Below are 20,957 nucleotides of genomic sequence, written 5' to 3'. Positions count from 1 at the left end.
TCCTGTAAATGTCCCCACTGCCGGACTAATGAAGGGTTATCTTATCTTAATCACACTACGTGACATTTAATACATCCACATTTTAACAATCATTGTCGAACCGCATGGATGCAGTCCTTCAAGCTCATGGAAGTCATACAAGATATTAAATATGGATCTCACAGCACCACTACTTAATTCACTGATGTTATGCAACATATTTTTGTATTTGAAGTAAATTATTTGTTCAATTTTCACATTACTCTCTGTAGGCGACAAAACTTTTGTCTTGCCAAAATCTGACCTTTCTGTGTTCATTAAATGATCAATCTTTCTTCAGTGAAGCAAATTCATTTTAGTATATTAAACATAATTTGGGAGGGTTTTAGCTTTCATATGAGCCATTTCTAAAACCAATGGATTAATTAAAAGTCAGGTTATAAACTGTTGTTTCTACAAAATGGATAAGTGACAAGACTTTTGTCAGGGACTGTATACTCCAATATGCTGCTGTAATCCTGTGAATCTCCCCACTGCAGGACTAATAAAGGATTATCTAATCGTATCCAACAATTGAATAGTGCTCAGAGTTTATCAGCAGGAGTCAATACTAACAAGCTTTTTAACATGTTATGACACATTTTAAGCATATGAATTAAAGAAAAACTGTAAGACATGTCACCACAGACACCCAGTTCATATAACTATTACATTTCTTAACAAACAAAACTTAACAGACTTAAACTCATATATTTAAAAACTTAAGGACATATATTTTAATGAAAATCTACGAGACAGATACTAAAAAATGAACAACTTTAGCTAGCTAAGCTAACTAGTTAGCTAATCAATTAGCATGTAGCTAACGTCAGTGTCAACAGCTAAAGATACCTTTACATATTAAAACGTTATGCTAGCTCTATTAGCCGTGAATATATCGTTTTTAGCTTCTTAACACACAGCGCGCGGTGATAATTAGCATCCACTCGGTCACATTCGACGATGACGTGGCGTTAACCGTTAGTTACCTTCAGCCGCCATTAAAAATGGTCCGTCCGTCATCCTCGAGCTAACGTTACTGTGGTAAATTTCGTTTTTGCGCCCGGACTTGCGTCAGGTGCTGCGTCGAAATTGCGAACCATGTCTAGGTGATGACACGGTCCGCCACCTACTCGGTCTCTGATTGGCTGGTACTCGAAGGCTTTATTGGGTAGATGGCAGGTAATTGGTTAAAGTCAATCAGTACGTCACGGGTAGCCAATCAGAGGCTGAGAAAAAAATGTGTTTCCGCCCGGTCTCGAACCGGGGACCTTTCGCGTGTTAGGCGAACGTGATAACCACTACACTACGGAAACTCGTGACTACAGAGGAGTTCATGGACATATAGGAATATAAAATAAAAGAGGTAGCAGAAAGTCTTTATTTCAATTAAATGTATATTTTACAATATGTCCGTATGTTTTGACTGTAAAATATTAATCTAAATTAACTAACTATTTTATGTATGTAGAAAAGTGCTTTTTTTTTTTATGTAGCATTCATGGACACTTAAAAGTGTCGATGCACGAGAGACAATGTGGATAAAAGTTATAACAATCATAAACGTGATCATGAGTTCATCCGCAAATCAGTCTCAGATCAACGGGTGTTCAATCTACTTATTTATAAAAATATTCACTAAAGGATGCAAATAAAGAAGCGTTAATTAACCTGAACGGAGGAAGCAAGAGGACCCTGAAGAAAGCTGAAGGCACCAGCCGGCAGCAGGGTTCGAACCCTCGACCCTCTTTGCTATGTGGCGAGTGTAAAAGTATACCATGTCCTCTTTGGGACAGAAATCCTCATGTCTTTTCTTAAACAGCAGTGTGTTCATGCGACACTGAATAACTATCTAAATGACTTATTTATAAACTCAACCACAGAGTGCATATGATCATCTCCATCCAGCCAGATGAGAACATACCTCTAACTGTACAGGTATAATAAGAGTTCATTCCAGATGTTTATGGTTCACAGATGGACTCCAGCTCCACACTTTCGGCTCCGAAATGGATCTTAACACATTTTAATCTGTATTATTTTTTACTTTACTAGAAAATATTTGCTCAGTACGAGTTGTGAGTGATGGAGGAACATATTTCTGTAGTGTAACAGGAAGTCATCACTGGGTTCTTCTACTTGAATTTAGATTACAGAAAACAAACATGATACTTACACCTTTAGATCAAGATAATCTTCACTAATGAACTCCAGTTAAAAAAAGCTAACGGTCTATAAAGGAACTCCTCCACGGTCACATGACTTCACGTCTCCACTAAGCTAAAGGAGGACTAGTGTTCTAGTGAGGACGCTTAGTCGTCTCCTTTAGACTAAGATTCTCCAGAGGGGCGTTCACTGACCTGTTTTATATCAGACAACTATAAGTTATAAGCTCATACAACCAAAGACTTGACCCAGAAACTACACACAATATACACACACACTACTCATTCCTGAAGCCATCTATTGTTCTTGGTGATAAAACCTTCCTTAAACCAAAACTCACTTTCCAATGATTGAATTCATCAATTTAAACTTCTTAAATTCGTAAATTTATGCTCCGCAACCTTTTTTTAGGCTCTCTGCTCAAATAATCGCATCATTTAATAGAATTGATGTAATAAATAAAATAAATAAAAAAAGTGTAGTTTACTCTTTAAGTGTTAAGAACTCAAAATAAAAAGCTAGTTCTCTTCTTCAGGTACCACAATTAACAGTAACATTAAGCATTAGAAGTACACAAAATATTACAAACGAGAATGTTTATTACTAATAAATTGCCAGAGACACTAGCTTGAGGAGACTCCAGTGGTCTGAAAGTCTGTAAAGACAAAAAACAAAAGAAAAACCTACGCAGACATTTAACTTCAAAGCGGTTACTTCTAAAAAACCAGTGACACTTGACAAAAAACACAAACTAAACCAGCATAGAAACTTAAACAAGTTGCTTGTTATGTAAAAAGGTATGTAGATTTAAACAGGAAGTCATGCCACAGGTGCATGAGGCCGAATAATTAGTTTTTTTTTTTAAGCCCCTCCCCCCCCGCCGCATTACATCATCTGTGAGCTCTCCAGATGTTTTTAATACCTTCGTGAATTCAGGACGTCCTGGAGGAAATAAGCGTGCAGGCAGTCGTTGCAGATTTAAGGAATAATAAGAGTTAAAAATGATCGTGGTACACCGGGTTCACCATAGAGGGGGAAATACCAAAACGAAGGGCCGTGAAACATTTCATGTTCCTTCGTTACAGATCATCAGGTTGTGTGGCGACAAAAGACCAAGAGAGAAAAAAATATGTTAACTGAAATCAAATCCTAAACCTGTTCCAATAACGTTCACCCCCGAAAACCTGGAAGCATCCAAAAAAAAAAAAAAATTACTGAAAACTGTTTATTTTGTCAAAAAAAGCTCCTTTACAGCGCCAAGATTTTCAACCTGTAAAGCCAGCAAACATGTAAAATACAAGCCTTACAATACATTAGAATCAAAACAGGTACCAAAAAGTACAGTAAAAATTACACTTCCATTGATGGAAATGTGGAAGGAGGACGAGAAAAGAAAACAAAAAGAAAACAAAAAACACCAAAGGGACAAAAGTAAAACCTAAAAATGAAAGGATAAAAAAAAAAAAGAAAAAGAAAAGAGTTACATTTCAGATGTGTTCTGTACAAATGGTCTTCTGTCATAAAAGAGGTCGAGTCATCACCAGTGTGTCCATCCAGCCGTCGGTCTCTGGATCACTGGAGTCCTGAGGAACACACGTTGTATTCAGTTAGTTTAATAACATCAGACATTCAAACATCGTGTAACAGGAAACCTTTATTGTTGGTTAGGTTTTTCTGAGGGAACAAGGAGCAAGAATACGTTTTAGTTTCCCGATTATGTTTTCTGCAGCCGATACTAATTATTATTGATCCATATTAACAGATACAGATCCTTTGTTGTTTGATTACAGCAGCTGGTCGACGATACAGAATATTTATACATTTTTCCAACGTCCCAAAAATAATCAACGCTTCGAAGTCATTAAACAATCAAAAATACAAATTATACTTTTAGTAATTTACAGTGTTTTTTTTCTTCATAAAAACTCACAATTCAAATAGTTAGGAAATATAGGATTGTATTTTTATTGATTAAAACAAATCTCATGATTAGTGTTACTGAAATATTATAATGTTCTTAGAGCTCGTGTTAGGAAGGTAAACAGCTCATAATTCATCTCTAATATCTATTTATATTCATGTGAAAACATCTCCTTCAAACTACTGGATTTATTCAAGTTTATCACCAAAACTACATTTTACAGATTACATGTGAACACATCATGATAACGTTATAATGTACCTTCAGCCAGTACTCATGTTCACTGAGCAGAGCCTGAAGGCATCATAATGTAACTGAAGTGAACCTCCGTTGGTTAGCCGTTAGCAGTGCTGCTAACGTTACTAGCTCTCCTCCTGTTGGTTTAAACACCGATTGGTTGTTTACAATGAAACATGATCAGAGACTAGAAACACATGTTCTACTGAGTCAGTACAACTTTATTTACACTGTGATGGTTAACGATAAAACTTTTACACTCTGATGGACCTATGTTGTGTGTAGAGCGTGAAACCTGAACCATGACTTCATGTAGTTGTGGTTTAAGTGTTTACTTAAAGGTACGGTGACGTACCTTTGCGCTTCCTGTGATCATCAGTATGGTTTGTAGCCGGTCTGGTGTGCCCCCCGTCTTGGAGTTTTCCCGTAGCTGCCGTTGCCCTGGTCTGTGGGGGGGTAAACGGGTCAGACACATATCTCACCGGTCGGATGGAGAAGAATGTTTTATTTTAACAACAGTCATTAAAAAACTTCATTATAGACAGATTTTCATCTGCCCAACAGCCCTTGAACACATCATGTGTGATAAACGCTTCAGTCAGAAGAAGCTGAAACAAAGCTTTGAAATTGTGATTTTTAAATCAAAAACATTTTATTCTGCACATTTCATCTAAAATCTTTAGCCAGATTGTGTGAAAACATTAAATTGTGAGCTCCTCATTGACGCTGTGACGTCATGATTGATTCATCTGAGACCAACAGTCACGTGACAACAAACCAGAGAAACTTTGAAAACCTGTGAAACCAAATATCTTACAAAAAACACGTGAACATAAACACATCGTTGACATCTGAAAGGAGAGCTAGTTAACGGTAGCCGCTAGCAGCTAACGTAGCATTTAGTCATGATGCGTTCAAGCTCTGCTCAGTAAAAATGAGTACCGGAGATGTTTTCACAGTATATAAAATAGAAAGGAGATTTGGGGTTTTTCAGTACCTTGTGAGTACTCACTGTAGTCGTATCCGGGCCCGTATCCATAGTAACCAGAAGAGTAGTCGTAGTTGCCGTAGCCACCGTATCCACTGTAGCCGTAGCCCTGGTTACCGTATCCGGGGTTCCAGTAGTTCCCATAGCTCTGGTTCCAGCCCTGACCCTGACCTGAGACAGTCCACATGGAGGCGTTAGTCTAAAGACTGTGAACCTATAACCCGTTCACCCGTGTGCTATTGTTCTACTCTAGCGTCTGAGAAGTAAGAACTAAAAAGTCAAACTCCGGCTTCTTCAACACGTTGAGTCACATCGACGTCAGACCTTTACATTTACTAATCAGGTAACATGAAAACTAACTTCAAAGTTATTTTTGGGGTAAAATGATAAACGTTAAAGTACACCGTTATATATAACCCACTTCTCCTTTCTTACATTTCATTATGACTTCTACTTGTTCTATCAGTCTTGTACATGTCCGTCTGTGCAGAACTGTTTAGGTTTTTTTATTACCAAAATCAAATAACCTTCGTAGATTAATAAAGTTGTTATTAAAGCCATTTTTGTGGGGAAAAGGGCTTGTTCTTCATGGACATCCAGCCGGTAAAATGTAACCGAATGAGAGGAAGCTCATCTTCTACTAGTGGAGACGTGAAACAGGTTTTTTTTATTTCTCACCTCCACGTCCTCCTCGACCCCCCCGGCCTCCATAACCTCCACCTCCACCTCCACCGCCTCCTCCTCCTCCACCACCACCACGTCCAGCTCCGTACTGCTGCTGCTGGTACACCTCCTTAGGCTGAGCGATCTTCAGCTCACACTGTGGAACAAACACTTGATTATTTACATGCACAGAGGTCGTCTGCAGAGTTACTACGCGTGTAGTAAAAGTCAAGCACAAACAAGTGTGTGGTTCAAAAAAAGAATTTGTTCTTTTAAAAGGTGTTAAACTCTTCTTATAGCAGCTGGTCTACAGGGCGCCAGACGTGTCTCTAAACCAGTGGTCGCCAACCCGTCGATCTCGGAGACTTTCCCTGTCGCTCTCCAAAATAAAATAAAAATAAATTCAGAAACACATTGGGCCTCATTCTCGAACATTTTCTGAAGCGTCTTCTGAAATGTTTTCTTACGGACTTCGGAAGACCAACGTCAGAAAAGATCTCCGCCTGATTCATGAACGCCTGAAAATGGGTTCTACACAGCCGAAGTGTTCTCAGCTGTGCTCCCCCGAATGAGGATTCTTAAATTGAACGCGCGTTCTCGTGCACCTGGATTTGCATACAGAAACGCCCCGCCAGCTCCTTATAAGGGCATGCAACTGAAGAGACGTGTGCACAATCGACAGACAACGCGAAAGCAACTTCAGACTGATTAAAATCACGTCAAAGCGGAAAGTCCTGCCCGGATCGCGTCCTATAGTGTTTTCTCTGTACATTGTAATCCTAGTTTGACTTGATTATAGTGAATGCATTGGGTGCCTTCCATTTCAGCCCATCATACAATATTTATCATTCGATAATTAAGATGTACTTGAAATGTGTTTTATTTTGTTATTCATGTTTTTTCTCCATTGAATGGTATATTTGACACTGAACTAGTTCATCTTTATCTCAGTGATAGTGTCCAAATTAGCATAAAATATCACTGCTATGTAAAAACTACACAGACAACAAAATAGATGTAAATGTTGATCAAAATCTTTTTCCCTTCTGCTCATAATAAAACAAGTAAACAACTCAGAAGTTGACACTGTCAGGTCCATTCTCCATCCATTGTGTGCGGTCCCTTTAAGGATTTGGGAGTGACGCGGATATGAAAGCTAGTTTATCCGTCTTTCCTTTACAAGCAGGAAAATTATTTCTCTTTATTTGAGAAAAGTTCATATTTGTGTTGTCAAATTTCACTATGACCCTGAAATTCTGTCTCTTGTGTTATCATATACTGAATCACACTCTTCACACTCTTTCTGATTGAACCAATCTATGAACTGTCTGAAACAATGGATTTTCGCGGCCCCAAATTGCCGTGCGCAAACATGACACACTCCCCTTGGGGCTAAGCCCCCCCCCCCCATTGAATCGTAGAGACGGTCCTGGTCTGGACAGTCTTTTTCTCTCAACGCCTCAATAGGTAGATCTTGCCTGTCACCAAGGCAGAGGTCGGGGATCTTGGGCTTAAAAAGGTTGGTGACCACTGCTCTAAACCATCAAATATTCCAAATGTTTTCCTCTTTCATTGTTCGTCTGTTTTTATCATAAACAAACCCACAATTCAAAATATTAAGGAAATAAGTGATTGTATTTTTATTAATTCAAACAAATGTTCTCACCAGTAGCTGTTAAAGATGCGTTTTAATCTGTGTAGAGCGCGTTAAACAGCTCATAATTCATCTCCAATATCTATTTTATATCGTTGTTTAAACATCGCCTTCAAACTACTGGATTTATTCAAGTTTCTCTCCAAAAAACTACATTTTACGAGATTAATCATAATGGAACCTCTATATGTTAGCGGTGCTGCTAACGTCACCAGATCTATTATCCATTAAGGAGCATGTTGAGGAAGCAGGAAGAGCATTTATCTTTGCTGTCGAGTCATTTAGAAAGAGCCGAGACGACGAATAAGAGGGATATTTTCTGATAGTTTCACGACGTTACGTTCTAAAGCACAAACAAATAACCATCAAACACTCAATAGATGATCCGCTGTTCATTTCTATTCATTACTTTGTGCATCAGTAAATACTCTGCAGCCGTTAACGTCGTCAGTGAGACTAACCCTAGAACTGTTAGGAAACGTAGCTTTAGAGACTGAAGGGTTAAAGGTCACAGAGGCAGCTTCAACGGTGACTCATCGAGATGTAAACACCTTCACGAACCACCAAACAAACTGCTGAAATATAAAAGTGCGTGTGTTCGTACCCTGCCGCCCTGGATGGTGTGGTATTTCTTCTCCAGACACTTCTTGACGCTGGCTTCGTCTTTGTACGTGATGAAGATGAAACCCCTCCTCTTCTTCGATTTGGGGTCGATGGGAAGCTCAATGGTTTCGATCTAGAAGAAGAAGATTTGGGTTGAAATGTTGGATGCAAATTGATTAATCTTTGAGGCTCAAAGATTAATCAATTAAACAACATGGCCGTTTCCCTTCAAATGTCTGTATTATAACAATGCACGAGTTTACATTTGTGTCCATTTAACTGCTAATTAATTTGTCTCCATCGAGTAAAACCGACCTCTCCGAAAGCCCCGAAGTATTCCCTGATGGCGTCCTCGGTCGCCTCGGGGTTCAACCCCCCGACGAAGATCTTCTTGGCGGGCTCCTTCTTCATGGCCATCGCCTTCTTGGGGTCGATCGGACGTCCGTCCAGTCTGTGTTCCTTCTGCTCCAGCACCTGCAGACCAGTTACTAAAGTTAGCATAGCATGCTAACACACTGCAAGTTCTTCTGAGCAACACAACGACACGGTCTGTGCATGCTCTTTAAGATCACTTGGATTCTAGTCTTAACATTCTTATCAGACGTCTCTGGGAGCAAAAGCTTTTCTTTGAGTCTGCGGTTTGTGTATTAAAACAATGTTCTGCACACAATTCAAACCACAACCTTTAAAATAACATAAAGAACCAGTTAACCTCTGAACCCAAAGACCTGCTGGTAGGATTGAAAAGCATGTTTTCTTTAAACAATCCCAAAACGACCGTTAATCACAGCCAGAAGCTGAAGAAAGAACCCACTGTCAGATTACGTTGGTCCTTGAATGCATCCTAAACCGCTGTGTTCAGCGTGTTAATCACGTCTGTATTTCTTAAATCGATCACAGCGACGATGAATCAGAGCGACGCACCTTCTCCACGCTGGCGGCCTCTTTGAAGAGGACGAAGCCGAAGCCTCGGGACCGGCCGGTGTTGGAGTCCATCTTGATGGTGCAGTCCGACACCTCGCCGAACTTACTGAAATAATCCTTCAGGTCCTTTTTACTCGTGTCCCAGCTGAGGCCGCCTACGAACATTTTCCTGCAAACACACGGACACCTTGCTGTTAATGCTTTTAAAGACACTTATTTACAGTCTCACTGAAACCTCTCTCTTCCACCATCTGCACTTGACAGAAGTTCATGCACAAGAACATGGTCAAGTAGTAATACTTTTGGTTTTATTATCCTGTTATTAATCCCACGCGGTTCCTGACATCCCTCGTTTCATTCAGCCAAAACTGAAGATTTTTTTTTTTACTGGAAAACAAACTTGCTGATTTGAGTGTGACGGGTCTCAGACATGAACTGATGATCCATTAATCGTTCAATTACTTTAAGTAATTGATTATTGATCTGGTAAACTCTTCCGTCTCTGAATGATGGATATAAAACACTCAAATCTCCATAATTTTACACCATTTCCACAGTTTGCTAAGCAACTGCTCGGGTCCTTGTTTACTTCCTGCCAGCTCATGACGTTCACATTATGAAAGTGTATTTACAAGCGTGAAACAGTCTCTCAGACCTTATTCGAGCTCATCAGCGTTAACTTGATCTGCAGATTTGTGTCCACATGAACTACAAACGCCCACCATTGTCTCGCTCATCAATCATAACATTCCCCAACTAACTGACGACCAGATTCTGCACCAACTATCTTCATCGATAAAGTGTTGCAGCCCAACACTCACCCAGCGTCTTCCTCTCCTTTGCTGGCGTCGATCTTTCCTCCGTCAGCTCCATCAGCTCCTTCGGCTCCGTCGGCACCCTCGGCTCCGTTGTCCTGGATGTCTTCCTGGATGTCCTCTTGGAGCTCCAGGCCGTCCTGGCAGTCCTCCTCCTCTTCCTCCTCTCCGGCCATCAGCTCCTGCTCGGCTCCGTTCTGGTCCTCCTCCTCCTCGCCATCGTTGCCGTTCTGGTCCGATGTCTCCATGAGGAGATTATCTGCGTCTGCCATTCTGACGGTGGGCTCTTCAACAGACTGAGACGAGAACAAATTTAGGATTTAGGAGTAAATAAAAGACAAAGAGCATGCACAACAAATTCTGTTAGGGGGACGACTAGATACGGCTTTTAACACGTTGTCATGAGGGACAATGTCTGGAAACAAACATTGAGATTGTTCTTTAATGCATCTTTAAGACCAACACACGGTCAATCAGGGCATTTTTTTTTGGTGGGGGGGGGGGGGTTCAGATCAGGGGCCAGTTGTTAAAAACATGATACATTTGAGGAGCCAATTCATTCAAATGGAGCTATGTAGCATTTTTCTGTATTATACACAGTTTATGCCTTTTATCTGGAACCTTAAACTGCAATCATGATGTGATTGATTTATAAAAAAGTAACGGATTTATTTTTTTTAAACAACAACGTGCAGTTGATGCTAACGACAGCTAGCATCAATGCTCACATTGTTCATCTGCTAGGTAACGGTTTAATTCTACCGTTTTCTTTCTTATTCATGCAGCCGTAAAACTATCTTAATGTCGCAACCGTGCACGCGGCTCTGTACTTTTTAACTCACGTGCACATTCAGGCTTTTGTTAGCTAACAAAAATGCAGCAATAATCAGATTAAAGTCTAAAATGTTCGAGGTGTTCAAGCGGACCGCGCTTTGCTCGGTTGCCGCTCGGAACAGAGCTAGCAGGCCGCAAGCTAGCATGCTAACAGTTAGCACGCCAAACGTGAATCAAATAACCACTAAAAATAGAAATTCAGGAAAATATACAATAAACTGTCTGAAGCACATTGTGGTATTTTGTACTACAGCCGATTAAAGCCTCATTCAATCAGCACAATAACCGCGTTAACGGCTAACACACACAGAGCTAGCTTGGTTTGCTGCAAACAAGACACTTTACGTATAAATAGAGCAGGACGATTGCAAAGAACAGCGATGAACTAAACCGCGCGCGCGCTGTAGAATTAAATCCCCTCGTTTTCTTAATTTAAATAAAATAAAAACAACAAAAGAACGCGTGCTTACTTTGTGTGTGAGGAAAACGATTTATACCGGAGACGCCGACTCGCTGCTCAAAATGGACACTCTCCAAATTTCGCCGCTAACTCGTGGCAACATATATACGACCGGATGTGAGGCGGGCGCTGGGTGACGTCGCAAGGACGATGCATGTGATTGGTCGCACGGCGAATGAAGTGAATGAAGACGTCACGCTATTGGATGGTTAGCTGACGCACTGATGACAAAGAGGAAAATACAAGCAGCCGAACGTCCTTTCTTTGCTTTCTCCGTCCTCTTAGCCCGTTGTTTGATATTTAAATGACATTTTAATCGATTGCGGTATACGCGGTGTTTTTAATAGCCACGACAACGGTTGATATATGTTTATATGTCTTTATTTTGATCGGTAAATAAGAGAAATAAACGTCTTTAAGCTGTTTCATGAAACACTGCGGAGGTTTTCAAGTGCATGCGCAGTTAGTATGTTATTCAGTAACAAAAGCTAAAAGGGGAACACATGCACATTAATCAGGCTGCAAAATATATAATATTTACAAACATATGAGGTTCTTTGAATACAAGAAAATTATGAAGACGGTAAATAATCCTCTCTTCGGGTATTTTATTGAATATCTTCTAAAAAAAAAAAGAAGCTGCACATCTTTTTCTAATTTTAATACAACTCAAAAATCAAATTCCTTGTATTTGAAAACATGACAAAAATACTGTGCTAACTTTTTTTACTACTCTTAACTTAACTTTTCATGCAGCTCTGACGTTGGACGCCTGGTTTGCAGGACGTCTTAGATAAATGCAAAACTGGCTGCAGATTTTACCAAATTATATTCTACATGTTAGTTTCTCCTCCCCTGTGAGTTGATGCAGAGGAGCAACACTTTTGACCCACAAACTTGATCTGTTTCACGTGTTTACACTTCTCATATTTGTGTTTGTTTATATTTGCACTACATGTTGGTACCTTGTTTTTGTCTTGAATGAACCTTTTTGTTGCATAATGAATTTGTTTGTTTTTCACCGAGGACCAGAAATACTTCATTTTGTTCCTTGCTGAACTGTATCAATAGATGACATGTAAAGAGACACAGTAATACTGTAATTTAAAAAGATGGTGTACAAATGTTAGATGGGAAAACATTGTTGTTACGTGTCGTATCGGACAATATGAACCATCGTCAGTGTTTCCAGAATATCAACAGTTCCATCAACAACTCCTCAAATAAAGTGATTTTTTTTTGTTCATTTACTAACTCAAATTTCTTTTTTTCTTGTTTTTGTTGCAGTATTTGTTATTCAACCGTATGTGATTTAGATGATACTAAGAGGAGATTTGAGAACACGCCACCACTTTGGAGGACGGATTAGTTTTGTGGTTTTCTGTCATCTATTCTCTAAGGTGGGCTTCATCGCATCACAACTGGAAGAAAAAACAACTGAAAGATCCTGAGGAACTGGGACAAGACATTTGGAAATCGTTCCAAGTCTATTTACCTTTGTTAATATATTATTTCTCTCAGGACCAGGGTATAAAAACATCTTAAAGGTGCAATAAGTAGCATGTAGCCATGAGCTGCAAACCAACAGGGGGCAGCTTTTCACCTCTACTATTGATCCGTACAATCTATATTTAGAGTCATCAGTTATATTTATTTTTAAAAAGCTAACTAACTAACAGCAGAGCAAGAATACGCAAAATTCAAACTCTTTAAGCCGCTAAAAATAACACGCTGTCTTCTAAAAAAACCTCAGTGAGTCCGCGACTCGTGAGTCGGTTTAAAATTCATTGGAAACGATTCACATAAAAATGGCCGCCGCTCTGACCATCGTGCCACGTTTGATTTGGATTGTGAAGTCCGTTGTATCTAAATAATGTAGAGCGTAAAGTAGAAGCACTGAGAGAGCTGCGGGTCACATGAAACTCAGCAAAAACTGGCAAATCCTGGCGACTCGATGGGTTTGTGTTTGTTTACTGCTGCCGCTGACTGCTTCACCACGGCAACGTACCTGCCAGCCGGGGGGGCAAGTCGAGGCATGACCTGAGGCATGGGCACACACACACACACAGACACACACACATACACACACACACACACACACACACACACACACACAGAGTTAGATGTATCTGTGGAGACGGTTGTGTTTCTATTGCAGTGGTCAGAGAGCGGTGAGAGCTGCAGCAGGTAGGATCACAACACTCATGCATCACTTTTTTTTTATAGTTGTTATACTTCTGACACTGCTGTTGTTTACATGAGTGCATCTTTGTGTTAATTTCATTGTACGGAGGTCACGCTGTGTGGGACGCGGTCGGCAAGTCGGCAGAAGAGTTTTACTTTGTTCACAAAGAGACAGACGGCAACCTCCAGTGAAGCCAGAGCTTCATGTGTTAAAGCTGCATTCTCTCTAGTGACCACCAGGCGGCGACTCCTCTGGTTGTATAGAAGTCTATGAGAAAATGACTCTACTTCTCTCTTGATTTATTACCTCAGTAAACATTGTAAACATGAGTTTATGGTCTCAATCTCTAGTTTCAAGTCTTCTTCAATACAGCATGATGTTCATTTAGTACATTATGGTCCATTTAGAGTCAAACAGACCATAAAGCAGGGGATGCTTTAGGGCGGGGCTACACGGTGATTGACAGGTCTCTGTCAGAGACGTATACGATGAATTATTCTTGCTCTTTGGGTTTTTGTACAGATTAATCAACTAGATGTGTGTTAATCAGTGAGCTGTAGAGGAGCTTGTACGCTGATTTGTTTCTTATGGAAGGAGCCAGGCTAGCAGTTTCCCTGTTTCCAGTCTTTATGCTAAGCTAAGCTAACTAGCAGTTACTGTAGATTTATATTTCCCGTACAGACATGAAAGCTAATATTATTTTCCTAAATGTCAAGCTGTCAGACTCCTGTAAACACCCACGTTAATCCTTCTAAATATTCTAGAAGTGATCCTCGTATTTGAATGTTTCATTAATAGTTGTGTACTTTTATACTTCACATAAAGTTTCTCTTTACTGCAGCAGGAGAAGTTAAACATGTTCATGTGCATCGACGACGTGTTGCTGACTCCTGATGAACGTGACCGGGGTTGCTGTGCAGGCAGTGTTGTTAGCTGATTGTTCTTAAACACCAATCACTACCATCACTACCAGTACAACCACCACCCCCCCACCACACACACACACACACACACACACACACACACACACACACACACACACACACACACACAGCTGTATTTAATAAAGCATCTTGATTCAGAACTTTATGTAACTTTTTGTAAACACAAACAAATTTGAATTTAAGCAGAAAGTTACATTAGATAACATTGTTTTGACTGAGAGATAATATAACCAGGTGGTGTGAATACAAATGGGAACAAGTTACCGTGACGTCATAACATGTCGCCTACAGTTGGTATTTCAGATATTTTACGCCGACTTGAACGTCCTCCAGGCTTTTTGCTTCTCGAGGTGAGAGACATGTAAAAAAAAAGTGTACTTGTCAAAACTTCAATGAAATGTTTCATGAATAAATCTAATAAAATCTCTGCTTTCATGAGTTTCATTCTTTCACCCTTAATGTTTGTGTACATTGCATATTCCAGGTTGAACACCTTTGTTTTTTCCCCACTGGTTACCTAGTGTTTTACATGCCATTGCTATGAATTGTGGGTAATTTCTTGAGGCGAAGTCTGCACAAATCAAGACTTCTAGAAAGTAAATCAAAATGCCTTTGAGAGAGAGTCCTTCAACACTCAACGGCCCGAAACCCTCATGGACTGTTGGACTGTGCTTTCAACCGTTCAGACTGTTAAAGAGCAGCTGCAGTTTGTACTAAAAATAAAACTGATTTGAAATGTAGCTCAAGTGTCTGGTATACCTGTTATTTAACAACACAAGGATTGTGGGTAATTGCTTCGGTCTGAGTCTGCAGAAATATGGACTTCAGTGCTGAGAATGTCCTGGACTTTGAGACTTTTATATTTTCATTCGTTGCAGCAGTTATTTGTCCAGAATTATGACGTTTGAGATTCATGAAAATGAGGCTGCGTGACTAAACGAGTCACATTTACAAGATGACTCGTGTTAAATAAACTAAAACATGAAATAAAAAGGAGCCACTTTTAGATCAACCAGCAGAGCTGACTCGGACGCTTTTATTTCTTTTCAATGACAGTTCAATGTTACTTTATTCACACTTTAATATTAAATTTAAAAACAAAACACAGATAATCATTTAAAATACGTCAAAGTTTAAAAACATGCTTAAACAGCATTACTTTTAAATCATTAACACTAAATCAAATACAAACAGTCAACTCTTTTTCCTAAACTGTCCATTATATTTTTTCCCCCCCTCAAGCGGGGGTCGACGTCGCGTTGATAAACCTGATTTTGGTTCCGGAGGCTCGGCTCTCATCGGGCTTTGCTGACCCAGTGGTACTTGTCCACACGAGGCCCGGCGAAGGTGAACGTGGCTCGATTGGACTTGAAGCCTTTCTGGCTGGAGAACTGGGAGGTGGGACCTCCGACTGGAGGAGGAGGGTGAGGAGGGTGAGCAAGGTGAGGAGGGTGAGCAAGGTGAGGAGGGTGAGCAAGGTGAGGCGGGAACGCGTCGGCAGCAAAGGCCTTCCTCTTGTCCCTCAGCCAGGTCTGAGGAGCGCCCGGAGAAAACTCACTGAACTGAGGACGAGAGAAGCAAAAGAAACAGTCAAAAACCTTCAACTACCTTCATTAACTCTAGCTGTAAATGACTGGAGGTAAACGGGGCTGCACAGCCTTTCACTGAACGTCCAAATACTTCAATAAAGCAACCGCTTCATCTTCTAGTAAAAGTGTGTTTTAATTCTGAGTTCCTGTGCAACTTTATTCAACTACTTTGTCTGTTTGCATCTGTAGATTTCTCCTAAAGCCACCAAAAGTTACCATTACATAATGCCTCATTTGCATATTTTAAACATTTCAGAAAACTTGTAATGCAAAATATAATCATCTTAATGCACGTAATGAACTGGGGAAGTTTCATGGTGGGATTAGTTGTATTCACCTGCAGTGTTTCCTCTTAATAGAAACAAACGAGATTCTATGAACCCTGACGGGCTATTTGGTGAAATGTTTAACATTTTTAAATAATAATTTCTATCACATCTGTGCATTGTAGAGTAAACAAAGCGTCTCACCCGGTAGACGCTGTTGGGGTTGCTGACGGTCGGGATGGTTTTGGGCTCAGTGTTGCCGGTTGCAACTGAAACCGGACAAATGGCCGACAGGTTGCAGCTGCTCATGCTGTTGTCTCCGCCCACTTCCTCCTCCTCGTCGTCATCGTCTGAGGAGCTTCCCGATTGGACGTCGAGGCTCGCCCGCTCCACGGCTTCGTGGATCCGGCGGGAAAATTCACCGTCCGCACGGCGGGAGCCGTCCACCACCGAGACGCAGAACGGGGCGCTTCGTTCACCGTACCTGAAGAGACGAAAAAAATAAATCTAAACCAGCTGAGAGAGGCTAAGTCCCGCCCCTTCCAGTGTCCTCGAAAAATGTGAAGGGTCGTCAATGAGAGAGAAATAATGTTAGATCCCGTTTGAATTGTGCCATTAATTCGTCGTCTCACAGAGTCACCAACAAAGCCGTTAGCTTAGCTAGCTAGCTACATTCCAAATGTAAAGTTAACTCGCATGTTTTATCCAACGATTGCCAATCATTGGAACGCTCAAGCTGGCGCTAGCAGATTAGCTTAGCATAAAGACTGGCAGCAGAAAAATAAACTCACCACATCTAAAGCTGAGCAATTTAAAACATTGTATCTCACTTTTTTAAGTCACATTAATGGAAATGCGACAGTAAAAGAGGTTTGTTACGTCCTGAACCACTTCTTAGACAACGATCCTGAAGAGTTGCAGTTTTTGGTGAACGATAATCACAACAAGCAGTAAGACTTCTGACCTGCAGGACACTTCTCCAGGGTCGACCCACACCGTCATCTCCCGGGGGAGGCCCAGATCCTCGTACCGGACCGGGCTCCCGTCGCATGCCTGCTGCAGCACCGGGTCCTGCAGCTGCACCCGGTTCACCCGGAGACACCTGGAACCGCACAAAACAACCGTGCCTCAAAAACACGAGGATATTATGCTGAACGTCTCATTTAATACGTTTGTTTTCTCTTTGGACGACAGTAGAGGGTTTTAGTTTGAACCAGGTTTACAGATATCTGGTCGAGATGTTTTGCCTCAACTGTATTTTAATAAAGCTGAAGGAAATTGACATTCTTTGTTACAAAATGAGTCCTAAAACCAGGAAGTGAGTCAGAATTCTCTCCACTTCCTGTTCCCTTGTCTCAAAGTCAAAAAGGTCTACACACACCGAGGGTTTAGTTCTGACGGTCAAATCTTTGAGTGTTTGAGTCTCTCAGACTTTTTGAGCACTTTATGAACCTGTTATCATAAATCCGCATTTCTGCAGACTTCTCCTGAGGGAATTACCCACAATTCATAGCATTGTGACCGTAAAGCATGATGATCTGACCTGTAGGCCTGACCCTTGGAGGGCGCTTTCGGGTGCCAGTGGTTCTTGTAGCTCTCGAACAGAACCGAGGTGAGCGAGGCGGCGAAGCGCTCCCGGCCGTCGTTGTCCAGACGTCCGTATCTCTTCACCAGCCGAGCCACGAAGAACACGGCGGCGGCGATCTCCTCCTTCATGGCTCTCTGAGCTCGAGTTTAACTAAACCGGACTTTAAAAAACAAACTCTACGGAGAATAAAACACGTGGAGAAGAAACATAAAACGAACTGGAAGCAACTTAAGCAAACATATTTGCTGCTGGAGCTCTAGAGAGAACTCAGCTTTAGATTTCTAATGACGGATAAAAATAAAACACATATAAACATATATATATATATATATATATATGTCTCTACATAAGTCTGAATGTGTGTTTGTGAAGCAGCAGCTCGTTCACAAACATCAGACACTAAAACATTCACTTCCTCCAGAAGCTTCTCAAGAGGTTTTAATAGAAACACAGTTCAGGTGTGTGACGAGCTCACACACCTGCAGCTCGTTTACCTGATGGCAGTGTGTGTGTGTGTGAGTGTGTGTATCTGTGTGTGTGAGTGTGTGTGTGATTGATTAGAGTAAACATTAAAGGGTCGGTTCACCCAAATTACAAACATGTTTTGATGCTCGTTTCACAAAAATGTTTTATTAATTCATTTTTAATTCAACCTTTATGTGTTCACATAATCTAATTTACATTTAGACAAATGTGTCGGCGTAAAAGTTTCTCCACATGAAAAACAAAATATGAAAAACAGACTTAAAAAAACAGTAAAAAGTTAAAATCAAGTGAAAAATTAAAGAAAATTCAAATAAGAGAAATCAGCCTTTAAGAACAAAACAGCTAAATAATTTAAAACAAAAAATTACATAAAAGTGATGACAGACTATAAACAGAAATGAAGTATAAAACTATTAACCAAGAACCAATCGGTGGACTCGATCAGCTCGACATCGTTTGAAACAACTGGAACACAGCTGGACACTTTGGGTTTCTTCGTTTGAAACTGTGCTGTTTGTGTTACATGTTTGGACTCTGCGATTCACAACCTTTGCGTCCGACATGTGTTTCATCTTTTTAGACAAATGTAAGATTCTCAAAATTAGCGTATGAATTCTTGAGCTTTTCACCGTCAAACTGAAGAGATTCCTCGACTCCAGGTGGATGTTTTCCTGAGATATCCGAGACGGACAACTTGGAAACTTGTGTCGTCACTCACTCATTCACAACGTTCGACTCGCTATCCAGACTTTAGTATGTAGAGGACTATATAGTGAGCTCATCGGCTAAATGAAAAAACACCTTCGGACACCAGTCGGATCATTTAAGACACAAAGTTATCTTTAAATGTTGAAATCCAGGAAGTTGATCGTTGTTCTAACAGACAAAGAAAGACGACACAAAGTTGATACAGAAACATTTAAAGCATATATTTTATTTGAGTGAACATTGAATCGATAGAAAGCCGAAACCAAAAGAAAATAAACTAAAAAACACTGAAAGAAGTCCCACCATAGAATATAACAATAGAGCATGAAGGTTACAGACAGCAGCGACTCACCAAAGTGCAAAAGAAGTCAAGAGAAAATGTACGTCATATATTATATCGTTTTAAAATCAGAAAGAACTTCATAAAAGTGGGACAAAACACGAACAACTTAAAAAACTAAATGAAGGATTCATTTGTAAAATATTAGACTAAATGTAGCAGAGTTGTCAGAGTGAGGTCTGGAGGAATGACGTCGATATGAAATCAATAAGTCAATAAATATCGTGTTGAATTGATCAGTTTCGTTCAACGTGAGACTAAAAAACTTCAAACTTGATTCAGGCACAGAAAAGAGAAGTCAGACACGTTTCAAACTACAGCTGTTAAACAACAGAAGAACAACAGTTTAAAACCTGACACACCAAACAGTTTATTATATTACGCTCTCCTAACAATAATCGTGACTCAAGGGCCACTTTCTGGAGCTTTCAACTGAGCAAACTCTCCATCAGTGACGCTGTGCTCAGCCTGAGACGCTAAATCAGAGCTCAAAATGTTCACAGGGGACATAAAATAATGGTGAAGGGATTTGATTATCTGGTAAATAAGTGAAGGAAATAGATTTCAGTCCACTGGTTGATTTAGATTTGAGTGAAAACTAAAGAATTGTTTTTGTGTTGGGAGTCTTTTGGCTGCGTCTGAAATGTCGTCTTAACATTTTATAAGAAAAGGTGACTGTAGATAAACAACGAGGCTCCAGTCTCTTTCTATTCACCACATATAAACTATAAATATATGCAGATGACACTTGATTATACGTCACTGACTCCTTCTAATCTTGTTCTTACAAACATCTCTTATCAAACTTAAAGTCCTTCAAATTGGTTAATTTAGAGTTTAGCGGCCGTAAAAAAGCAGCGCAATCATCAGAGGAGCGACATTATGTTAAAAAACTACGTAAAGCTGTAACAGGTTTGTTTTAAAATAACTTTTAAGCCTCAACCACACTACGCGCTACAACAGAAGAAAGAAGACTTTTCTCAGTCACAAGATGATTTTAGGAATTTTATCTGAAGACAAACTACAAAAAATAAGGTCGACAAAATAAAAACCTTCAGATTCCAGAACAAACAGAAATACTTAAATGAAGCATAACAATGTTTTGGTGATGCTGGTGGATGAAGAGCGATGACAAACAAATAAATATTCACAAATGATAAGAAGCATGTGTTCGGATACGTGTTCACAGAAAACATTTAAAACTTAACTTATTGTGTGTTATGAATTTAAATCTCCTGAAGACGTCAGCAGCTTGGTAGAAACACGTTTTTGGCTTCTTTTGAACTTTCCTGTTCACATCAGCTGATTCTTTCTATTCACCTCAAAGCAGCAAGAACACGGAGAAACAACTTCCACCTCGACGGGAGACGAGCCTCCAAAGCTGCAGACTGGAGGAGAATAAAAGAAACGCATCTATAGAAACAATAAAAAGGAGCGATTGATGTGGACTGAAGAAGAAGAGGAAGAACACCTTTTGGTTGTGTGATGAAGAAGAGGCTCGTTAAAACTCGTTTCAAGTAAAACTTTAAGTCACAGATGTTCAGAAGAAATCATAAATAGAACAAAAC

At 40.1% G+C, this 20,957-nt stretch overlaps 3 protein-coding genes and 1 non-coding gene across 16 annotated transcripts in view; all 4 read right to left on the bottom strand.

Annotated features, from left to right (window-relative positions):
• Positions 1 to 1,261: 1,261 nt before the first annotated feature.
• Positions 1,262 to 1,334, bottom strand: trnav-aac (transfer RNA valine (anticodon AAC)). Its single transcript has one exon. It is a non-coding gene; the product is annotated as a tRNA-Val (tRNA).
• Positions 1,335 to 2,765: 1,431 nt separating this feature from the next.
• On the bottom strand, positions 2,766 to 11,421 carry LOC142960104 (heterogeneous nuclear ribonucleoprotein A/B-like). 2 transcript variants are annotated; one of them, XM_076101721.1, is made up of 9 exons: positions 11,294 to 11,421; positions 9,996 to 10,285; positions 9,175 to 9,343; positions 8,566 to 8,724; positions 8,252 to 8,383; positions 6,009 to 6,150; positions 5,340 to 5,501; positions 4,698 to 4,788; positions 2,766 to 3,767 (listed from the first exon to the last, which is right to left on the bottom strand). In XM_076101721.1, the coding sequence occupies exons 2-8, from the start codon at positions 10,259 to 10,261 to the stop codon at positions 4,718 to 4,720; spliced, it is 1,101 nt and encodes a 366-aa protein (XP_075957836.1). In that variant the 5' UTR covers positions 10,262 to 10,285; positions 11,294 to 11,421; the 3' UTR covers positions 2,766 to 3,767; positions 4,698 to 4,717. The 2 variants fall into 2 exon arrangements, with proteins under 2 accessions (XP_075957836.1, XP_075957837.1); XM_076101722.1 differs by having other exon boundaries at positions 5,355 to 5,501.
• A 4,286-nt stretch (positions 11,422 to 15,707) lies between these two features.
• Positions 15,708 to 19,119, bottom strand: btg4 (B-cell translocation gene 4). Its single transcript, XM_076102312.1, has 4 exons — positions 17,811 to 19,119; positions 17,232 to 17,369; positions 16,472 to 16,751; positions 15,708 to 15,974 (listed from the first exon to the last, which is right to left on the bottom strand). The coding sequence occupies exons 1-4, from the start codon at positions 17,981 to 17,983 to the stop codon at positions 15,708 to 15,710; spliced, it is 858 nt and encodes a 285-aa protein (XP_075958427.1). The 5' UTR covers positions 17,984 to 19,119.
• A 136-nt stretch (positions 19,120 to 19,255) lies between these two features.
• slc25a14 (solute carrier family 25 member 14) overlaps positions 19,256 to 20,957 on the bottom strand; it is a 12,020-nt gene continuing 10,318 nt past the window's right edge. For 9 of the 12 annotated variants that reach the window (XR_012956320.1, XR_012956323.1, XR_012956325.1 and 6 more), the window contains one exon: positions 19,256 to 20,957. This exon is cut by the window's right edge. The gene's annotated coding sequence lies outside the window, so the exon portion shown is untranslated. The other 3 variants (XR_012956321.1, XR_012956324.1, XR_012956322.1) reach the window with 2 other exon arrangements.

The sequence above is a fragment of the Anarhichas minor genome, unplaced genomic scaffold (genome assembly GCF_050575085.1).
Source record: "Anarhichas minor isolate MPS153535 unplaced genomic scaffold, ASM5057508v1 ptg000027l, whole genome shotgun sequence".
Classification (NCBI taxonomy): Eukaryota; Metazoa; Chordata; class Actinopteri; order Perciformes; family Anarhichadidae; genus Anarhichas; species Anarhichas minor.
This window is presented reverse-complemented; position numbering and strand designations above follow the sequence as displayed.